The 22,859-nt window shown below is 46.5% G+C and overlaps 1 protein-coding gene across 1 annotated transcript in view; it reads right to left on the bottom strand.

Moving 5' to 3' along the window:
- smad7 (SMAD family member 7) overlaps window positions 1-20,685 on the bottom strand; it is a 55,743-nt gene extending 35,058 nt beyond the window's left edge. Inside the window, exons 1-3 of the mRNA XM_014138836.3 lie at window positions 19,162-20,685; window positions 17,768-17,821; window positions 4,714-4,785 (exon numbers count right to left, since the gene is read on the bottom strand). Of these exons, the coding sequence (XP_013994311.1) occupies window positions 4,714-4,785; window positions 17,768-17,821; window positions 19,162-19,630 (595 nt within the window). The 5' untranslated portion in view covers window positions 19,631-20,685. The remainder of the gene's footprint in view (window positions 1-4,713; window positions 4,786-17,767; window positions 17,822-19,161) is intronic.
- Window positions 20,686-22,859: the final 2,174 nt, after the last annotated feature.

Genomic DNA, 22,859 nt, shown 5'->3' with positions numbered 1-22,859 from the left:
CAGGGCTGGCCGTCTTGTATTGGTACAGCCAGGAAGGAAAACAGGGCAGGGGGTGCATGCCAGAGGGAGGAGGAGAAGAGGAGGGAGGAGGAGAAGAGGAGGGAGAGAGAAAGAGGGGGTTAGCTAGACTTCAGTCACAGTTTACACTGGGGTTCTAAAATGGGTTAAGTTAATGCTGCAGGACTTCAGACACCGAGGAGTCAGGCAGGAGTCTGAGGGTGGATTCAGAGGATGGAGTCAGGCAGGAGGCTGAGGCTGGATTCAGAGGATGGAGTCAGGCTGGAGGCTGGATTCAGAGGATGGAGTCAGGCAGGAGGCAGAGGATGGAGTCAGGCAGGAGGCAGAGGATGGAGTCAGGCAGGAGGCAGAGGATGGAGTCAGGCTGGAGGCCGAGGATGGAGTCAGGCTGGAGGCTGGATTCAGAGGATGGAGTCAGGCTGGAGGCAGAGGATGGAGTCAGGCAGGAGGCAGAGGATGGAGTCAGGCTGGAGGCCGAGGATGGAGTCAGGCTGGAGGCCGAGGATGGAGTCAGGCTGGAGGCTGGATTCAGAGGATGGAGTCAGGCTGGAGGCAGAGGATGGAGTCAGGCAGGAGGCAGAGGATGGAGTCAGGCTGGAGGCCGAGGGTGGAGTCAGGCTGGAGGCCGAGGATGGAGTCAGGCTGGAGGCCGAGGGTGGAGTCAGGCTGGAGGCCGAGGATGGAGTCAGGCAGGAGGCAGAGGATGGAGTCAGGCTGGAGGCCGAGGGTGGAGTCAGGCTGGAGGCAGAGGATGGAGTCAGGCTGGAGGCCGAGGATGGAGTCAGGCTGGAGGCCGAGGATGGAGTCAGGCTGGAGGCCGAGGCTGGAGTCAGGCTGGAGGCCGAGGATGGAGTCAGGCAGGAGGCAGAGGCTGGAGTCAGGCAGGAGGCCGAGGATGGAGTCAGGCTGGAGGCAGAGGATGGAGTCAGGCAGGAGGCTGGGGATGGAGTCAGGCAGGAGGCCGAGGCTGGAGTAAGGCAGGAGGCAGAGGATGGAGTCAGGCAGGAGGCCGAGGCTGGAGTCAGGCAGGAGGCAGAGGATGGAGTCAGGCAGTAGGCCGAGGCTGGAGTCAGGCAGGCGGGCTGCGTTGGGTTAATGCCTGCAGACTTTATGTTGAGCACTGCTGGCTCCTGAACGGTGGATTTTCATCCCACATATAAAAGAACCATGGAACAAACAGAATGAGAGGAAGACACCCATCAGCCACTTCACTACTTCAGAAACAAATGATCTCTCCATCCTGCCTCATACACACTGTGTCCACAGGCAAAACCTCTACACAAAAGAGAGAGATGCACTATGCACTCCAAAATGAAAAACCCTCTGTTTATACACCCAGCCAGCCAAGCCAGCTTGTCCAGCCTATCTCACTGTCTCAGTCCCCAATCTAAAAAGCCTCTATCTGGAGACCCCCCCATCAGCACCCCAACATGAAAAACCCTTTAAAGTCTCTGTAATGAGAGAGAGAGAGCGAGAGAGAGAGAGAGGGAGGGAGAGAGTGAGAGAGAGAGAGAGAGAGAGAGAGAGAGAGAGAGAGAGAGAGAGAGAGAGGGAGATAGAGAGGGAGAGAGAGAGGGGCAAAGAGGGAGAGAGTGAGAGAGAGAGAGAGAGAGAGAGAGAGAGAGAGAGAGAGAGAGAGAGAGAGAGAGAGACACCTTAAATTCTACAACCACCTAAAAGGAAGCGATTCCCAAACCTTCCATAACAAAGCCATCACCTACAGAGAGATGAACCTTTAGAAGAGTCCCCTAAGAAAGCTGGTCCTGGGGCTCTGTTCACAAACACAAACAGACCCCACAGAGCCCCAGGACAGCAGCACAAGTAGACCCAACCAAATCATGAGAAAAAAATATATATAAGAATAATTGGAAAGAATTTCCAAAAAATACTGAACAAACTAGAATGTTATTTGGCCCTAAACAGAGAGCACACGGTGGTAGAATACCTGTAACCTGACCACTGTGACGGACTACGTACAGACAGTGAGCATAGCCTTGCTATTGAGAAAGTCCGCCGTAGGCAGACCTGGCTCTCAAGAGAAGACAGTCTATGTGCACACTGACCACAAAATGAGGTGGAAACTGAGCTGCACTTCCTAACCTCCTGCCCAATGTATGACCATATTAGAGACACATATTTCCCTCAGATTACACAGACCCACAAAGAATTAGAAAACTCCCATATCTACTGGGTGAAATACCACAGTGCGCCAAGAAAAGGTCAACCAGTGAAGAACAAACACCATTGTAAATATAACCCATATTCATGTTTATTTATTTTCCCTTTTGTACTTTAACTATTTGCACATCATTACAACACTGTATATAGACATAATATGACATTTGAAATGTGTCTATTCTTTTGGAAGTTCTGTGAGTGTAATGTTTACTGTTGATTTGTATTGTTTATTTCACTTTTGTTTATTATCTACTTCACTTGCATTGGCAATGTAAACATATGCCATTGAATTGAATTTAATTGAGAGAGAGAGAGAGAGAGAGAGAGAGAGAGAGAGAGAGAGAGAGAGAGAGAGAGAGAGAGAGAGAGAGAGAGAGAGAGAGAGAGAAAGAGAGAGAGAGGGAGGGAGAGAGTGTGAGAGAGAGAGCGAGAGAGAGGGAGATAGAGAGAGGAGAGAGAGAGGGGCAAAGAGGAGAGAGAGAGAGAGAGAGAGAGAGAGAGAGGCAGAGAGAGAGAGAGAGGCAGAGAGAGAGAGAGAGAGAGGCAGAGAGAGAGAGAGAGAGAGAGAGAGAGAGCAGAGAGAGAGAGAGAGAGAGAGAGAGAGAGAGAGAGAGAGAAGAGAGAGAGAGAGACAGAGAGAGAAGGCAGTTGCTTTGAGAACAAACCTATGAACAGCCAACCTTTACCAACCATCTAACAGATAACCTTTCCAGCATGTTTGTGTTCATGTTCCCATGGAGGGTACAGTAATGACAGGGCTTCATCCAGCTTTAGACGGCTCGGTCCATTGTCATCCACTGATGACATGATTACCGCCATGATTACTGCCATGATTACAGCCATGATTACCGCCATGATTACCGCCATGATTACCGCCATGATTACCGCCATGATTACCGCCATGATTACAGCCATGATTACAGCAATGATTAAAGCCATGATTACCGCCATGATTACCGCCATGATACAGCCATGATTACCGCCATGATTACAGCCATGATTACCGCTATGATTACCGCCATGATTACCGCCATGATTACCGCCATGATTACCGCCATGATCATATCCAGCCATGATTACCGCCATGATTACCGCCATGATTACAGCCATGATTACCGCCATGATTACCGCCATGATTACAGCCATGATTACCGCCATGATTACCGCCATGATTACCGCCATGATTACAGCCATGATTACCGCCATGATTACCGCCATGATTACCGCCATGATTACCGCCATGATTACCGCCATGATTACCGCCATGATTACCGCCATGATTACCGCCTCACAAGAAACACACGGAAACGTCTCAGCTCAGATCCTCATCCAACGCAAAACCATGAAAAGCGCAAACACACACACACACACACACACACACACAACACACACACACACACACACACACACACACACACACACACACACACACACACACACACACACACACACACACACACACACACACACACACACACCACACACACACACACACACACACAAACTAGCCGGTGCTCTCTATCGCAAGCAGCGTTGTCTGTTTGGATTACATCAAACAAAACAGAGAGGAAACAGAAGGAAAGGAGAAGAGGAGGAATTCATGCCTTCCTTCCTTTATTACAGCTAAGAGAGGAAGAAGGGGCCAGAGATCATGACGGGACCCCTCCAGCTAGCGAGAGCATCATGACCGAGGGAGGGTGGGGGCCCCTCCAGCTAGCCAGAGCATCGTGACAGAGATAGAGTGGTGGCCCCTCCAGCTAGCCAGAGCATCATGACAGAGGGAGGTATGGGGGCCCCTCCAGCTAGCCAGAGCATCGTGACAGAGGGAGGGTGGTGGCCCCTCCAGCTAGCCAGAGCATCGTGACAGAGGGAGGGTGGTGGCCCCTCTAGCTAGCCAGAGCATCGTGACAGAGGGTGGGTGGTGGCCCCTCCAGCTAGCCAGAGCATCATGACAGAGGGAGGGTGGGGGCCCCTCCAGCTAGCCAGAGCATCATGACAGAGGGAGGATGGGGGCCCCTCCAGCTAGCCAGAGCATCGTGACAGAGGGTGGGTGGTGGCCCCTCCGGCTAGCCAGAGCATCGTGACAGAGGGAGGGTGGTGGCCCCTCCAGCTAGCCAGAGCATCATGACAGAGGGAGGGTGGGGGCCCCTCTAGCTAGCCAGAGCATCATGACAGAGGGAGGATGGGGGCCCCTCCAGCTAGCCAGAGCATCGTGACAGAGGGAGGGTGGTGGCCCCTCCAGCTAGCCAGAGCATTGTGACAGAGGGAGGATGGGGGCCCCTCCAGCTAGCCAGAGCATCGTGACAGAGGGAGGATGGGGGCCCCTCCAGCTAGCCAGAGCATCGTGACAGAGGGTGGGTGGTGGCCCCTCCAGCTAGCCAGAGAATCGTGACAGAGGGAGGATGGGGGCCCCTCCAGCTAGCCAGAGCATCGTGACAGAGGGAGGGTGGGAGACAGAAAGAGAGAGCAACAGAAAGAGTGAGAGAGATCAATTAAAACCATGGCCTTGCGTCTTACCTGAGAGCCCCACAGGGGCCGAGTAGGTAGTTCCTCCAGTCTCTGTGGATGAAGGCCCCGAGTCTGGAGAATCTGAACGGAAAGAAGGAGGGAGTGTGAGAGAAGGGGAGAGAGAGACAGAGGTAAAAGACTGTGTGTTAGAATGAAAGACCAACCACAGTTTGAGCAGAGAGCAGCTGTGAGAGCTGTCAATCACACGGGCTAAATGAAGACCCACTGGACCACTGAGGTCTGGGAGTCTTTCCGTCAGTTCAAACAGCTAGCCAGAAGCACTAACCTCACAGATCCACAGACACTACTGCTAACTCACTACCTACATTATATTTACAGCAGTATGTGGACACCCCTTCAAATTAGTGGATTTGACTATTTCAGCTACACCAATTGCTGACAGGTGTATAAAATCGAGCACACAGCCATGCAATCTCCATAGACAAACATTGGCAGTAGAATGGCCTTACTGAAGAGCTCAGTGACTTTCAACGTGGCACTGTCATAGGATGCCACCTTTCCAACAAGTCAGTTCATCAAATTTCTGCCCTGCTAGAGCTGCCCTGGTCAACTGTAAGTGCTGTTATTGTGAAGTGGAAACGTCTAGGAGCAACAATAGCTCAGCCGTGAAGTGGTAGGCCACACAAACTCACAGAACAGGACCGCCGAGTGCTGAATCGCGTAAAAATTGTCCTCGGTTACAACACTCACTACCGAGTTCCAAACTGCCTCTGGAAGCAACGTCAGCACAATAGGGAGCTTCATGAAATGGGTTTCCATGGCCGAGCAGCCGCACACAAGCCTAAGATTACCATACGTAATGCCAAGCGTTGGCTGGAGTGGTGTAAAGCTCGTCGCCATTGGACTCGGGAGCAGTGGAAACACGTTCTCTGGAGAGATGAATCACGCTTCACCAACTGGCAGTCAAACGGACTAATCAATGCATAGGGCCAACTGTAAAGTTTGGTGGAGGAGGAATAATGGTCTGAGGCTGTTTTCATGGTTCGGGCTAGGCCCCTTAGTTCCAGGGAAGGGAAATCTTAACGCTTTGTGGGAACAGTTTGGGGAAGGCCCTTTCCTGTTTCAGCATGAGAATGCCCCCGTGCACAAAGCGAGTTTGTTGAGATCGGTGTGGAAGAACTTGACTGGCCTGCACAGAGCCCTGACCTCAACCACATCGAACACCTTTGGGATGAATTGGAACGGCGACTGTGAGCCAGGCCTAATCGACCCAACATCAGTGCCAGACCTCACTAATACTGTTGTGGCTGAATGGAAGCAAGTCTCCGCAGCAATGTTCCAACATCTAGTGGAAAGCCTTCCCAGAAGACTGGAGGTTGTTATAGCAGCAAAGGGGGGACCAACTCCATATTAATGCCCATGATTTTGGAATGAGATGTTCGACGAGCAGGTGTCCACATACTTTTGGCCATGTAGTGTATCTCACTGCTCTTCTTTCTGGTGAAATAACATCAAATATACCATACCACCAAGAAGAGACAGAAGTATCGCCACACATCAAGTCTTAACAGCCCTCCAACAGAGAGTATGAATAGTACTGAGAACTAAAGGGGAAGGCCCCCAACACAAACCACGACTAATCCCATAATCCTCAGCAGTCTCTCCTCAGAGAGACAACTAGAGCGGCCATGTTGGTGGAGGGAGAGAGAGATGGAGAGAGAGAGGTAGAGAGAGTTGCTGGCTGGCAGAGGCTCTGACAGCAGGACCTGGCAGGTCTCAACACACCACATAAAACCCACAGCAGCTCTGTTAGTTCTCCCAGTCCCAACCCCGGAAAACCAACGAACCCTTCCAACGCAATCACGTTTCCCTTTTTCTTCCAAATGTCTCAGAGAGAGGCCCAGAATAAATAAATGACTGGCTTGGAGGGAAAAAAGGCTTTGCCCTGAAAAACATGTCTGGCTCCACTGTATCCTAACACTACTTTACATATCAGAGCCTTGTTCCGTCCCAAAATGGCACCCTATTCCCTATAAATAGACTACCTTCGACCAGAGCCCTATGGGACTCCCTATAGGCCCTGGTCAAAACTAGTGCACTACATATGGAATAGTGTGTCATGTGGGAGGCAGACAGTGTATCAGAGCTAGTCTCTAATAGAAATATACAGGTTAGCAGGATGCACTCCATCAACCCCAAAACAATGAGTGAGACAGGAAATAGCCCCAGCCTTGAAAACTGTGTTCAGTAAATTTTCTTAATGGCATGCTAACTGACAGAGGAAACTCTCTCTCCCTCTCCTCCCCTGTCTCCGTTGGTGCCCCCTGTCCCTGCTGAGATTAACCCCCTGTCCCTGCTGAGATTAACCCCCAGTACCTGCTGAGATTAACCCCCAGTACCTGCTGAGATTAACCCCCAGTACCTGCTGAGATTAACCCCCAGTCCCTGTTGAGATTAACCCCCAGTCCCTGTTGAGACAGTACCTGCTGAGATTAACCCCCGTCCCTGCTGAGATTAACCCCCAGTCCCTGTTGAGATTAACCCCCAGTCCCTGCTGAGATTAACCCCCAGTCCCTGCTGAGATTAACCCCCCAGTACCTGCTGAGATTAATCCCCCAGTACCTGCTGAGATTAACCCCCAGTACCTGCTGAGATTAACCCCCAGTCCCTGCTGAGATTAACCCCCAGTCCCTGTTGAGATTAACCCCCAGTCCCTGCTGAGATTAACCCCCAGTCCCTGCTGAGATTAACCCCCCGTCCCTGTTGAGATTTTCCCCCCGTCCCTGTTGAGATTTTCCCTCCGTCCCTGCTGAGATTAACCCCCGTCCCTGCTGAGATTAACCCCCGTCCCTGTTGAGATTAACCCCCCGTCCCTGTTGAGATTAATCCCCCGTCCCTGTTGAGATTAACACCCCGTCCCTGTTGAGATTAACACCCCATCCCTGCAGAGATTAACCCCCAGTCCCTGTTGAGATTAACCCCCAGTCCCTGCTGAGATTAACCCCCAGTCCCTGTTGAGATTAACCCCCGTCCCTGCTGAGATTAGACCCCAGTCCCTGCTGAGATTAGACCCCAGTCCCTGCTGAGATTAGACCCCCATCCCTGCTGAGATTAAACCCCCATCCCTGCTGAGATTAACCCCCTGTGATCTAATAGTGATGCCACCAATAGGAGACGTAGCAGCGAGGGATATGTGTAATTGATCTTCTATGTAGTGCTTATAACTCCTCTAAGTAGTGTATTAACTCCTCTATGTAGTATTATAACTTTATGTAGCGTTTATAACTCCTCTATGTAGTATTATACCTCCTCTATGTAGTATTATTACTCCTCTATGTAGTATTATAACTCTTCTATGTAGTGTTTATAACTCCTCTATGTAGTGTTTATAACTCCTCTATGTAGTATTATAACTCTTCTATGTAGAATTATTACTCATCCATGTAGTGTATTAACGCCTCTATGTAGTATTATTACTCCTCTATGTAGTGTTTATAACTCCTCTATGTAGTATTATAACTCCTCCATGTAGTGTATATAACTCCTCTATGTAGTGTTTATTACTCCTCTATGTAGTATTATAACTCCTCTATGTAGTGTATATAACTCTATGTAGTATTATTACTCCTCCATGCAGTATTATAACTCTTCTATGTAGTATTATTACTCCTCCATGTAGTGTATTAACTCCTCTATGTAGTATTATAACTCCTCTATGTAGTTTATTAACTCCTCTATGTAGTGTTTATAACTCCTCTATGTAGTGTTTATAACTCCTCTATGTAGTGTTTATTACTCCTCTATGTAGTGTATTAACTCCTCTATGTAGTGTATTAACTCCTCTATGTAGTGTATTAACTCCTCTATGTAGTGTATTAACTCCTCTATGTAGTGTATTAACTCCTCTATGTAGTGTATTAACTCCTCTATGTAGTGCATTAACTCCTCTATGTAGTGCATTAACTCCTCTATGTAGTGCATTAACTCCTCTATGTAGTGTATTAACTCCTCTATGTAGTGTATTAACTCCTCTATGTAGTGTATTAACTCCTCTATGTAGTGTATTAACTCCTCTATGTAGTATTATTACTCCTCTATAAGACAACTACTACTGTCACATCAGATCCAGTCATGAAGCTTTTCCAATATGTAGACTGTAAGTCCGTGAAGTCTCAGGCTCTCTAGGATCAGTAGGACTCTGTCAAAGGGGGTTAGGGGAGGGAAGGAGAGGAAAGAGGAGTGTGCTACTGACTATCGCTGGCTATGCTCAGTCTCTGACTGGCTGACTGACTGACTGACTGACTGGCCTGCTGGCTGGGCAGTGTCTCAGTGTCTAGCTGACTGGTTGTGCTCCATCTCTGTCTCTGTGTGTGGCTGACTGACTGGCTGACTGACTGGCTGGTATTCAGTAATGATACATTCCATTCTATACATGTCAACAGACTCTGTCCTACACCTTCCATCACCAGAGCCCCATTAGGCAATGCAAGACTACTAGCATTACTGCCTACAAATTAGAGACAGGATTCTAGCCTGGTTCCAGATCTGACTGTGCTGTCTTGCCAACTCATGAATGACCAGTAGTTGGAAAGACAGCACCAACATATCTGGGACCAGCCCCGGTACTGTGGTCAACCTAAAGAGATGCAGGGCCACGGTGATGCAGCCTGCCTCTCTTTCATGGCTGTCCAGGAGGCAGGCCTGGTTTCCTGGGCACGGTTCACTGACCACAGGCCTGAGGTGGAGCTCGTCCAGACCCAAGACCTGGAAGATTCAGTCAGAGAGAGTGATGGATAAAGAGGGAGAGTGAGAGAGGGGGGGGGGGGGGGCCGTGTAAAACAGAAAGAAACAGAAAATATGGAGGAAGAGTTTGAGAAAGTGGTGAATAGAGTGATTTAATTATTAAAGTAAGTAACAGAGAGACAGAGAGAGGGAGATGGAGGGGGGAGAGAGAGAGAAACAAAAAGAGAGAGAGGGGGAGGGAGAGAGAGAGAAGGAGGGGGGAGAGAGACAAAAAGAGAGAGATGGGGAGGGAGAGAGAGAGAGATGGAGGGGAGAGAGAGACAAAAAGAGGGGGGGAGAGAGGGAGATGGAGGGGGGGAGAGAGACAAAAAGAGAGAGGGGGAGGGAGAGAGAGAGATGGAGGGGGGAGAGAGACAAAAAGAGGGGGGGAGAGAGGGAGATGGAGGGGGGGAGAGAGACAAAAAGAGAGAGGGGGAGGGAGAGAGAGAGAGATGGAGGGGGGAGAGAGACAAAAAGAGAGAGAGCGTGGTAGGCAGCAGCTTCAAACACTGTATGATTCATTTTCCAGGGAGCTAAAACAAACTAGCGTATTACCATGGCAGCTTTGATAATGACCGTGGAGAGACAGACTGGCATGTACATCTGATTCCTGTTCCATACAGAACCCCCCCTCTCTCGTCTCTCTCTCCCACAAACACTCTCAAGCTCTTTAGTTTAGATTTACGCATTCAGCAACACAAACTGAAACATAAGTCTGACTCCCCTTGCTGTTTTTATAGCTGAATGATTATATAATATAGTCATAAACTTCAGACATTGGAAACATCAATGAACTACTAAACCCTTATTATTGACTCGTATTAATATGAAGTGATTATTAATCCCATGTCCTGTTGGCTAACTGTCCACACACACTCTGATCTGTAGTGCCCTTGACGTGGCAGTCATTCAGTCAGTCTGTCTGTTGAACTTGACCAGCGAACGACCAGCTCTGGGTCCAGTAAGGTCTGTCTGTCTGTCTGTCTGTCTGTCTGTCTGTCTGTCTGTCTGTCTGTCTCTCGAATGGATCCTTGTCCTTGTTCTACATGTTCAGTACTTGGTTCTGCTGGTCAAAGACACTTACAAGGGCCTTACAAGATCATGCTCTTAACCCCAGGGGAGTCAAAGTTGACATACACACACTATAGAACCCAAGGGCAGGCAGAGAAAAACCTCTTTCTACTTCACAGCTATTCCTGTCATCATCGATAATATATACTATGTGTTATATATGCAGGTGTTGTGGGACAGGAACCCTGGAGTATTCCACCTATTGTGAGTGACGAGACACAGCATTGCTACGAAGACCCAACCACCATGTAATCCACTTGATAATGTGGCCAGTGGAACACTGTGGTGAGGAGTCAGAGATGTTAGCTTGGTAATATGGCCAGTGGAACACTGTGGTGAGGAGTCAGAGATGTTAGCTTGGTAATATGGCCAGTGGAACACTGTGGTGAGGAGTCAGAGATGTTAGCATGGTAATATGGCCAGTGGAACACTGTGGTGAGGAGTCAGAGATGTTAGCATGGTAATATGGCCAGTGGAACACTGTGGTGAGGAGTCAGAGATGTTAGCATGGTAATATGGCCAGTGGAACACTGTGGTGAGGAGTCAGAGATGTTAGCATGGTAATATGGCTAGTGGAACACTGTGGTGAGGGGTCAGAGTTGTTAGCATGGTAATGTGGCCAGTGGAACACTGTGGTGAGGAGTCAGAGATGTTAGCATTGTAATATGGCCAGTGGAACACTGTGGTGAGGAGTCAGAGATGTTAGCATGGTAATATGGCCAGTGGAACACTGTGGTGAGGAGTCAGAGATGTTAGCATGGTAATATGGCTAGTGGAACACTGTGGTGAGGGGTCAGAGTTGTTAGCATGGTAATATGGCCAGTGGAACACTGTGGTGAGGAGTCAGAGATGTTAGCATGGTAATATGGCTAGTGGAACACTGTGGTGAGGGGTCAGAGTTGTTAGCATGGCAATGTGGCCAGTGGAACACTGTGGTGAGGAGTCAGAGGATTAAAAAGAGCTACAGAGGACAAACACACAAGGACTGAAGTGTACAGATGCCTGACAGACAGACAGAGGTATTCCCTCTGAGCCAAGGGAGCCATCAGTCTGACTCCTCTCCTCTAGTTCTATATAGTCTGACTCCTCTCCTCTAGTTCTATATAGTCTGACTCCTCTCCTCTAGTTCTATATAGTCTGACTCCTCTCCTCTAGTTCTATATAGTCTGACTCCTCTCCTCTAGTTCTATATAGTCTGACTCCTCTCCTCTAGTTCTATATAGTCTGACTCCTCTCCTCTAGTTCTATATAGTCTGACTCCTCTCCTCTAGTTCTATATAGTCTGACTCCTCTCCTCTAGTTCTATATAGTCTGACTCCTCTCCTCTAGTTCTATATAGTCTGACTCCTCTCCTCTAGTTCTATATAGTCTGACTCCTCTCCTCTAGTTCTATATAGTCTGACTCCTCTCCTCTAGTTCTATATAGTCTGACTCCTCTCCTCTAGTTCTATATAGTCTGACTCCTCTCCTCTAGTTCTATATAGTCTGACTCCTCTCCTCTAGTTCTATATAGTCTGACTCCTCTCCTCTAGTTCTATATAGTCTGACTCCTCTCCTCTAGTTCTATATAGTCTGACTCCTCTCCTCTAGTTCTATATAGTCTGACTCCTCTCCTCTAGTTCTATATAGTCTGACTCCTCTCCTCTAGTTCTATATAGTCTGACACCTCTCCTCTAGTTCTATATAGTCTGACTCCTCTCCTCTAGTTCTATATAGGCGGACTCCTCTCCTCTACTTCTATATAGTCTGACTCGTCTCCTCTAGTTCTATATAGTCTGACTCCTCTCCTCTAGTTCTATATAGTCTGACTCCTCTCCTCTAGTTCTATATAGTCTGACTCCTCTCCTCTAGTTCTATATAGTCTGACTCCTCTCCTCTAGTTCTATATAGTCTGACTCCTCTCCTCTAGTTCTATATAGTCTGACTCCTCTCCTCTAGTTCTATATAGTCTGACTCCTCTCCTCTAGTTCTATATAGTCTGACTCCTCTCCTCTAGTTCTATATAGTCTGACTCCTCTCCTCTAGTTCTATATAGTCTGACTCCTCTCCTCTAGTTCTATATAGTCTGACTCCTCTCCTCTAGTTCTATATAGTCTGACTCCTCTCCTCTAGTTCTATATAGTCTGACTCCTCTCCTCTAGTTCTATATAGTCTGACTCCTCTCCTCTAGTTCTATATAGTCTGACTCCTCTCCTCTAGTTCTATATAGTCTGACTCCTCTCCTCTAGTTCTATATAGTCTGACTCCTCTCCTCTAGTTCTATATAGTCTGACTCCTCTCCTCTAGTTCTATATAGTCTGACACCTCTCCTCTAGTTCTATATAGTCTGACTCCTCTCCTCTAGTTCTATATAGTCTGACTCCTCTCCTCTAGTTCTATATAGTCTGACTCCTCTCCTCTAGTTCTATATAGTCTGACTCCTCTCCTCTAGTTCTATATAGTCTGACTCCTCTCCTCTAGTTCTATATAGTCTGACTCCTCTCCTCTAGTTCTATATAGTCTGACTCCTCTCCTCTAGTTCTATATAGTCTGACTCCTCTCCTCTAGTTCTATATAGTCTGACTCCTCTCCTCTAGTTCTATATAGTCTGACTCCTCTCCTCTATGTGTGTGTGAATCTCCCTCTGCAGCCCAGCCACACTCCACTCCATTGTCCTATTAATATCTGTCCTCTCTCTAGTCTCTATTGTCTTAGACTGAACCCTCCAAGAATCCCAGCTGCACATGCCTTCCTCTCCTTTCTTTCCCTCTGTTCAATGAAATATACTTTCTCCTTTCTTTCCCTCTGTTCAATGAAAGATATTTTCTCCTTCTCTGCTCTGGGGGGGGGGGGGGGGGGGGGGGGAACTCTGCCCTGGACCTTTCCTCCTTCTCTCTGTCTTCCTTTCCTCCTTCTCTCTGTCTTCCTTTCCTCCCTCTCTCTCTGTCTTCCTTTCTTCCCTCTCTCTCTGTCTTCCTTTCTTCCCTCTCTCTCTGTCTTCCTTTCCTCCCTCTCTCTCTGTCTTCCTTTCCTCCCTCTCTGTCTGTCTTCCTTTCTTCCCTCTCTCTCTGTCTTCCTTTCTTCCCTCTCTCTCTGTCTTCCTTTCCTCCCTCTCTCTCTGTCTTCCTTTCTTCCCTCTCTCTCTGTCTTCCTTTCCTCCCTCTCTCTCTGTCTTCCTTTCCTCCCTCTCTCTCTGTCTTCCTTTCTTCCCTCTCTCTCTGTCTTCCTTTCCTCCCTCTCTCTCTGTCTTCCTTTCCTCCCTCTCTCTCTGTCTTCCTTTCTTCCCTCTCTCTCTGTCTTCCTTTCCTCCCTCTCTCTCTGTCTTCCTTTCCTCCCTCTCTCTCTGTCTTCCTTTCTTCCCTCTCTCTCTGTCTTCCTTTCTTCCCTCTCTCTGTCTTCCTTTCTTCCCTCTCTCTCTGTCTTCCTTTCCTCCCTCTCTCTCTGTCTTCCTTTCCTCCCCCTCTCTCTGTCTTCCTTTCCTCCCTCTCTCTCTGTCTTCCTTTCCTCCCCCTCACTCTGTCTTCCTTTCCTCCCTCTCTCTGCGTCTTTCTTCCCTCTCTCTCTGTCTTCCTTTCTTCCCTCTCTCTCTGTCTTCCTTTCCTCCCTCTCTCTCTGTCTTCCTTTCCTCCCTCTCTCTCTGTCTTCCTTTCCTCCCTCTCTGTCTGTCTTCCTTTCTTCCCTCTCTCTGTCTTCCTTTCCTCCCTCTCTCTCTGTCTTCCTTTCCTCCCTCTCTCTCTGTCTTCCTTTCCTCCCTCTCTCTCTGTCTTCCTTTCCTCCCTCTCTGTCTGTCTTCCTTTCTTCCCTCTCTCTGTCTTCCTTTCCTCCCTCTCTCTCTGTCTTCCTTTCCTCCCTCTCTCTCTGTCTTCCTTTCCTCCCTCTCTCTCTGTCTTCCTTTCTTCCCTCTCTCTCTGTCTTCCTTTCCTCCCTCTCTCTCTGTCTTCCTTTCCTCCCTCTCTCTCTGTCTTCCTTTCTTCCCTCTCTCTCTGTCTTCCTTTCCTCCCTCTCTCTCTGTCTTCCTTTCTTCCCTCTCTCTCTGTCTTCCTTTCTTCCCTCTCTCTGTCTTCCTTTCTTCCCTCTCTCTGTCTTCCTTTCCTCCCTCTCTCTCTGTCTTCCTTTCCTCCCCCTCTCTCTGTCTTCCTTTCCTCCCCCTCTCTCTGTCTTCCTTTCCTCCCTCTCTCTCTGTCTTCCTTTCCTCCCCCTCTCTCTGTCTTCCTTTCCTCCCTCTCTCTGCGTCTTTCTTCCCTCTCTCTGTCTTCCTTTCTTCCCTCTCTCTCTGTCTTCCTTTCCTCCCTCTCTCTCTGTCTTCCTTTCCTCCCTCTCTCTCTGTCTTCCTTTCCTCCCTCTCTGTCTGTCTTCCTTTCTTCCCTCTCTCTGTCTTCCTTTCCTCCCTCTCTCTCTGTCTTCCTTTCCTCCCTCTCTCTCTGTCTTCCTTTCCTCCCTCTCTCTCTGTCTTCCTTTCTTCCCTCTCTCTCTGTCTTCCTTTCCTCCCTCTCTCTCTGTCTTCCTTTCCTCCCTCTCTCTGCGTCTTTCTTCCCTCTCTCTCTGTCTTCCTTTCTTCCCTCTCTCTGTCTTCCTTTCCTCCCTCTCTCTCTGCGTCTTTCTTCCCTCTCGGTGTCTTCCTTTCTGTCTTCCTCCATCTCTCTTTCTTCTTTTCACCTCACCACGACCAGAGGAGACTAGAGTGTGTGTGTGTGTGTGTGTGTGCGTGCGTGCGTGCATGCACACATGCGCGCTGGGACTTGACTCATTCGTTCACATCACTCAGTGGAAGCGGCACTCCAAAAAGACAAGTTGAAGTGTACTAGACATTAGTGAAGCCTCGCAGGAAGCTGCCTCCCTAACCATGTCATCCTACCCAGCTAGCCTCGCAGGAAGCTGCCTCCCTAACCATGTCATCCTACCCAGTTAGCCTCGCAGGAAGCTTCCTCCCTAACCATGTCATCCTACCCAGCTAGCCTCGCAGGAAGCTGCCTCCCTAACCATGTCATCCTACCCAGCTAGCCTCGCAGGAAGCTGCCTCCCTAACCATGTCATCCTACCCAGTTAGCCTCGCAGGAAGCTGCCTCCCTAACCATGTCATCCTACCCAGCTAGCCTCGCAGGAAGCTGCCTCCCTAACCATGTCATCCTACCCAGTTAGCCTCGCAGGAAGCTGCCTCCCTAACCATGTCATCCTACCCAGTTAGCCTCGCAGGAAGCTGCCTCCCTAACCATGTCATCCTACCCAGCTAGCCTCACAGGAAGCTGCCTCCCTAACCATGTCATCCTACCCAGCTAGCCTCGCAGGAAGCTGCCTCCCTAACCATGTCATCCTACCCAGCTAGCCTCACAGGAAGCTGCCTCCCTAACCATGTCATCCTACCCAGCTAGACCCAGTCCAGAGAGCAGACCCAGCGGTGAAGTCCCTGGGAAGTTAGGTCTGTCACAAATTCCACCCTATTCCCTATATAGTTCACTGTTTTTGAAAAAGGCAAAGTCAAAAGTATTGCACTATACAGGAAATAGGGGACGTTCTCTCTGTGCGGTCTGGTCAAAGTCATGCAGGAAACCCCAAAACTGTCTGATTCATAAAGGAGTGACTCACAGCCGCCATCAAAACACTTCAACTAACTTCAGTAGCTGGTCCTCGCTTAACTTTCCCTCTTCTCTTCATTCACTATCTATTCAATTATGATATTTCTGTCATTTTTTTAACCTTTATTTAACTAGGCAAGTCAATTAAGAACAAATTCTTATTTACAATGACGGCCTACATCGGCCAAACCCGGACGACGCTGGGCCAATTGTCCACCACCCTATGGGACTCCCAATCATGGCCGGTTGTGATACAGCCTGGATTCGAACCAGGGTGTCTGTAGTGACGCCTCTAACACCGAGATGCAGTGCCTTAGACCGCTGCACCACTAAAATGATGATCACCATGTATCATATGTATCTAAAGTTTAACATAGACATGAGAGGGTGGCAGGTAGCCTAGTGGTTAGAGCGTTGGACTAGTAACCGAAAGGTTGCTAGATTGAATCCCTGAGCTGATAAGGTACAAATCTGTCGTTCTGCCCCTGAACAAGGCAGTTAACCCACTGTTCCTAGGCCGTCATTGAAAATAAGAATTTGTTCTTAACTGACTTGCTTAGTTAAATAAAATAAATAAACATCTATCTGCCCATATTAGAGACTTGGATGAGTCTCATGATTGTCTATAGCTGCAAACACAGCAGTTTAATCGTCCAACTTCCCTTTTTGGCAGACAAATACTTCTATATATATATATATTTCAGATAATAGACTTCCTTCTAAAATGGCTCACAGACCTAATGACAGGCTTGCATGAACACACAAAAGCTCTACGCACGCACGCGCGCGCGCACGCACGCACGCACGCACGCACGCACGCACGCACACACACACACACACACACACACACACACACACACACACACACACACACACACACACACACACACACACACACCACACACACAGCAGTGTGACACTCCCAACCCTCAGCCATAATCTACAGTCAGATTCATTCAACAGATAAAACATGGCTCCATAAATCTTTCTGTTTTTCCCCTTGTGTTTGTGATCCACATTTCCCATAAGCTCTCTCCCCTCCCTGCAGACGGCACCACCCCTTCATACACACACACACACACACACACACACACACACACACACACACACACACACACACACACACACACACACACACACACACACACACACGCGTATGTGTGTCCTGCATGTGTGTGTATATGTTACCTCCTGTGTGTGTCTCCTCTCTCTCCTCTGGTGCCAATACTGTTTATCTGTCCTGCTAGGTCACCCCCTCCGGACAAAAGTTTGTGCAGACAGACAACCACTGCAGAGCTGGTGCCAGCCTGGAATGGGCCCTGGCCTTGGCTACCCGCCATTCTATTAAAGGGCCCTGGTCGGCCCTGGCGCTGCCCAGACAGTCCTCTCTCAGTCTGACTAGCACCATAAATCAAACATTTCCATATCCTCACAGAAGTATTTAGAAATTACCAGGCAAAAGTGTAATGTTGTTGTAATAATGTTGATATAAACTTTGTTGTAATAACATTGTTATAAACTTTATAATATACAGTTATATTTTTCACAAATGGTGAATAACTATATATATATAAAAAAAAAATATATATATATTAACTTGTATTGATTTCAAGTGTATGACCGTGGAAAATCATATGCTGAAAAAATACAAACCCCAAAAACCTTAACATTCATGAGAACAATAAAACAGAACTCACCGGCTGGTTTAAGAAAGTCCATTGGATATCGGGAATAAGGAGGAGGGGGGGACTCTGAAATGAAAAGAAAGAAATAGACAGAAGAGAGAGAGAAAAGACAGAGCAAAACAGAGCATGAGAAAAAGCGTCCAGGGAAAGATGAAACGTATGATAACAGTTGGCATTCTTTTTGGAAAAGTGTTTGTATTATCAGTGGGGGTTGGAGGCAGGGCAGGCAGCGAGGCAGCCATGCGGCGATTGCCTTGATATCTGACGAGGAGATAAACAGAGCGCGCCTGGCGCCAGCCTCTAGGCGACTATCTGACTAGGCTCCGACTCCGGCTGTGGGAGATACGGGCCTCTTTGCTCACACCACAACAGGACACTCCAATCGGAATCGCTGCCTGGCTGCAAGCAAACTAACTTGGTCCAGACTGACTGTCAAATACAACAAGATACTTGGAGGTCAAGGATAGGAAATTTAAAATTGAGTTGAATATTGTGCATCTTCTTTGTTATTACAAGTAGCCTTACATGAAAAGATGGTCACGTTCAATCAAATAAATGTACTTTTCATGTGACAAGACGCGCTCCTGACTACTTCCTATAAAGGTTTGAAGCCATCCTTGTTCAAATACTCCACATCTAGATTTGAATATACTGTACAAGAGGGATTTAATATATGCATTCTACAGAACATAATGGTATAGGAAACCTACAAAATAAGAGCAAGATCCCCCTGCAGTTTAGAAAATTATTTCTAAACTTTTCCATTTTTATATAAAAGCAAACAAATCTATAAATAAAAACAATAACTAGGCCAAACTAGGGGCAGCAGGTCGCCTAGTTGTTAGAGCGTTGGGCCAGTAACCTGAAAGGTTGCTAGATCGAATCCCTAAACTGACAAGCTAAAAGTCTGTCAATCTGGCCCTAAAAAAGGCAAATATCCCGCTGTTCCTAGGCCGTCATTGTAAATAATACTTTGTTGTTAACTGATTTTCATAGTAAAAAAAAAGCTTGGCCACACCAATAAAATATGTCTACCGCTCACTATAAATAATAAAGCCATAATATAATTGCAACTGTTTTGATTTGTGAGGGGCCCTTCAAAGCAAATGTTAAATCATTTCCCATATCCTAGATAGAATAATTATACATCTAACCTTAAGGAAATAGTGATTATGCTAACGGTTGTGCTGCTAAAACGTCATACCAACCAAGTCTGACCTATAGCGTTGCAATTGATACAACCGGTAATTGTGTCTGGGAAAGTTTACATGCCAATCAATTTACCCACACACAATACTAAACAGTGTACCAATTATAGTCTAGGGCTATATTTTTGCAATTGCAGATTTCGATTTATTTTTCACGTTATAATCTTTGGTTTAAAAAATGTTTTATAAATAACTTACCGAGTTCACAAAGCCTGCTCATGTGGTGCGGATTGCAGCAAACGAGTTCTGGGTTAATTTCCCCATAGGATTCACAGCAAGATAGCCTTTTTAATTCCGAGAAATCCATGAGGTCCGGCCACCGAAACACTTTGTAGAGCAGCAAGGGGAGGGAATAAGACTGCTGACCCAGTTTGGTGTCCACTTTGCTGGGTAGGAGCAGGCAGGGGCTCCGTGCACCCCCCTTTGACTCGACCGCTTGCAAGAGCCCCTCTAATTGTTTGTCTTTTATTTGTTTCAGTATCGAGTGGGTCAGGGCTTTCAATTCAGCATCCGTTCCGGCGCTGGTTTTTCCGGCAACCTTCGTCGATTTACCCATACAGCAACCCCCGGATCCATGCGTTCGTGTATCCGCATCCCCGTCGCCCTCGACCGGCGCACGGCTCCTCCAGAGTCGCCGGACGAGCCCAGTTCGTTTGGTCCTAAACATGCGGGACGAAAAGAGGGTTTCCCGGCTAAAAAACGAGCATGATGTACGCAAATCATGAAGATTCCGGGATCCGTGTACAGGCAACGACAAGCAGCCTGAGATAATAGTATGGAGAAACTGGGAGTTGGAGAAGGCAAGAAAATCTGTAGCATACGCCAGTCTTTAATAAAAAAATAAAATAAAACAATAAACCCCGCAAAGAAAATCAAGGCTGCAGTCGTGATAGTAACCTTCTCTGTAAGGAGAAATGAACCATCACCTTAACGGAATTATAAACCTAGAATGGTCCGACTAAAATGCAGCTATATCCAAATATAAACCTTTTTCAATGTAAGAACGCGGAGCATCTAGAATACAAAATAGCAGCATAAAGAATTTGTTACAATGTTGAACTACTGTGAACATGAAATGCTTCATTCGTTCCGTTCATTCAGTAGCCCATGTAGAAAGATAAACATTGTAACAGATGATATTTTATGCATATGGTTACGAGTTGGGTTTCTGTGTAATTTGGAGCAGGTAAATTGCCTAGTTAAATACTAGAATTAGGCTGTATATCCATGAGGAAAAAAACGAAGCTGTCCAGTTTTCTTTAGAAAAAAAATAATCCACAGGACTGATCCGACAGCAAAAAGGCTTTAACAAAGGCTGTTATCTACGTTGTATCCCTTATCTTCTAAATATCATATCTGTCTGCACATGATGTGATCTTCAATATAGATTTAGACCTTACGAGAGGACGAAAGGATCCCCTAAACAGATCCAAAACTAGGTAGCAAATCCAAAACTGGAGCCGCTTTAGTGTCAGACAGAAATCTGCCTTAGTAGGGTAGTCGCACAGAGCCCCGTCTACCGTCCGTTGTACCAGAATTATATGTCCAAATATCCCTTTATAAATTAATCCAGCCACTTATTGAATGAGGTTTCCGTAGTCCAAGGAATAAAGCGATTTGAGTGGCGACAAAGAAGTGATGCGATCTTCAGAAAAGGTCTGCGAATGACGCGAATAGTTTAAGTGCCCTTGCTCGCTATCTCTTTCTAACTCTGAGCTCTGAGTCTCCAGTGCGCAGTGGCGCGCCCCGTCACGTGGGTGTCTAGACACCCTGTCGCTTGAAAAAAGGGATTGTGTTGCGCAAACAAGAGATCAAGTAGTTTAGGCTGCTACATACAGAGACATCGTTTGGGTAGGAAAGTTACATTTTCCAAAAGTTACAAAGGAAAAAACGTTGTAAATAATGCGTAAACATCGTGTGGGAAATAAAAACATGGAGCTAAAATGGCTATTTTACTGTAGAAATGAAACACTCTCTCTTGCTCTCTCTGTCTCTCTCTCTCAGGGTAATATTTGACAAAACATTTTTTTTACTTTTTATTTATTTTGCGCCATATGATCACATTAATGAAGTAGGCCTAAATACAAATAACTATGATTTACGTTGATCATAATAGTAGGCTAATAATAATAATAATAATAATAACATTACTGATAATAATAACAATAATAATACTGAAAATAATAACATTACTGATAAAAACAACAATAACATTACTGATAATAATAATAACATTACTGATAAAAACAACAATAACATTACTGATAATAATAATAACAATAACATTACTGATAATAATAACAATAATAATACTGAAAATAATAACAACATTACTGATAATAACAATAACAATAGCATTACTGACAATAACAACAATAACATTACTGATAATAATAATAACAATAACATTACTGATAATAATAACAATAATAATACTGAAAATAATAACAACATTACTGATAATAACAATAACAATAGCATTACTGACAATAATACCAATAATAATACTGATAACAATAACATTACTGATAATAACAATAACAATAATAAAACAATGCCCAATTATAATAAGTGTTGATATTATAATAATGACATCATTACATCCACATTAGTATCATTACTGTTATTGTTATTATTGGGATATTCATATCATGTTTCCCTTTGATGTTGAATAACCTAGTTGCATGTCTCTGAACCTTTTTCCCATGAATGAGCTCAACCAACTATTGCCTCCCTCTGGTCAAAGAAAGTTATTACCCTGTGAAACCCATTGATGTATGTAATGTACAGGATGTAACCTTGTGTAAATTCCTCTGTCTGTTTCGGTCTCTATAAGTTGTCTATTGCAAGCTGCACCGGATCAACAACTAAAATTCTGGGTATGTGTAACTGTACTTAGCCAATAAAAGGGATTCTGATGTAGGTTGCCTACATGTTTAATAAACATTGTTTATTAAGCTACACATTACTCATCACGGACAAGTTCACGGCTGTCGTACAACACTTTGCTTCGATAATTCCAAACAGTTGGGTTGTGGACCATAGAATTAGTTAATTTAATAGGATCTCTATGTTGTCGATGTCGACTCTGTTTACGTCGGAGACTGGCGACTGGTGCCAATCAGTACAGTAGATTAGTGACACTGTAGCCTCATCTCAGTCTGTCTGAGTAGCCTACCTCCAAGTCGCCATTAACACGGGTTAATCGTATGGATTGGAGCACCAGTTGAGAGAGGTTTCCTTGCCCATTAACACGGGTTAATCGTATGGATTGGAGCACCAGTTGAGAGAGGTTTCCTTGCCCATTAACACGGGTTAATCGGATGGATTGGAGCACCAGTTGAGAGAGGTTTCCTTGCCCATTAACACGGGTTAATCGTATGGATTGGAGCCCCAGTTGAGAGAGGTTTCCTTGCCCATTAACACGGGTTAATCGTATGGATTGGAGCACCAGTTGAGAGAGGTTTCCTTGCCCATTAACACGGGTTAATCGTATGGATTGGAGCCCCAGTTGAGAGAGGTTTCCTTGCCCATTAACACGGGTTAATCGTATGGATTGTAGCCCCAGTTGAGAGAGGTTTCCTTGCCCATTAACACGGGTTAATCGTATGGATTGGAGCCCCAGTTGAGAGAGGTTTCCTTGCCCATTAACACGGGTTAATCGTATGGATTGGAGCACCAGTTGAGAGAGGTTTCCTTGCCCATTAACACGGGTTAATCGTATGGATTGTAGCCCCAGTTGAGAGAGGTTTCCTTGCCCATTAACACAGGTTAATCGTATGGATTGGAGCACCAGTTGAGAGAGGTTTCCTTGCCCATTAACACGGGTTAATCGTATGGATTGGAGCACCAGTTGAGAGAGGTTTCCTTGCCCATTAACACGGGTTAATCGTATG

Source organism: Salmo salar, chromosome 13 (assembly GCF_965601325.2).
Source record: "Salmo salar chromosome 13, fSalSal1, whole genome shotgun sequence".
Taxonomy (NCBI): Eukaryota; Metazoa; Chordata; class Actinopteri; order Salmoniformes; family Salmonidae; genus Salmo; species Salmo salar.
This window is presented reverse-complemented; position numbering and strand designations above follow the sequence as displayed.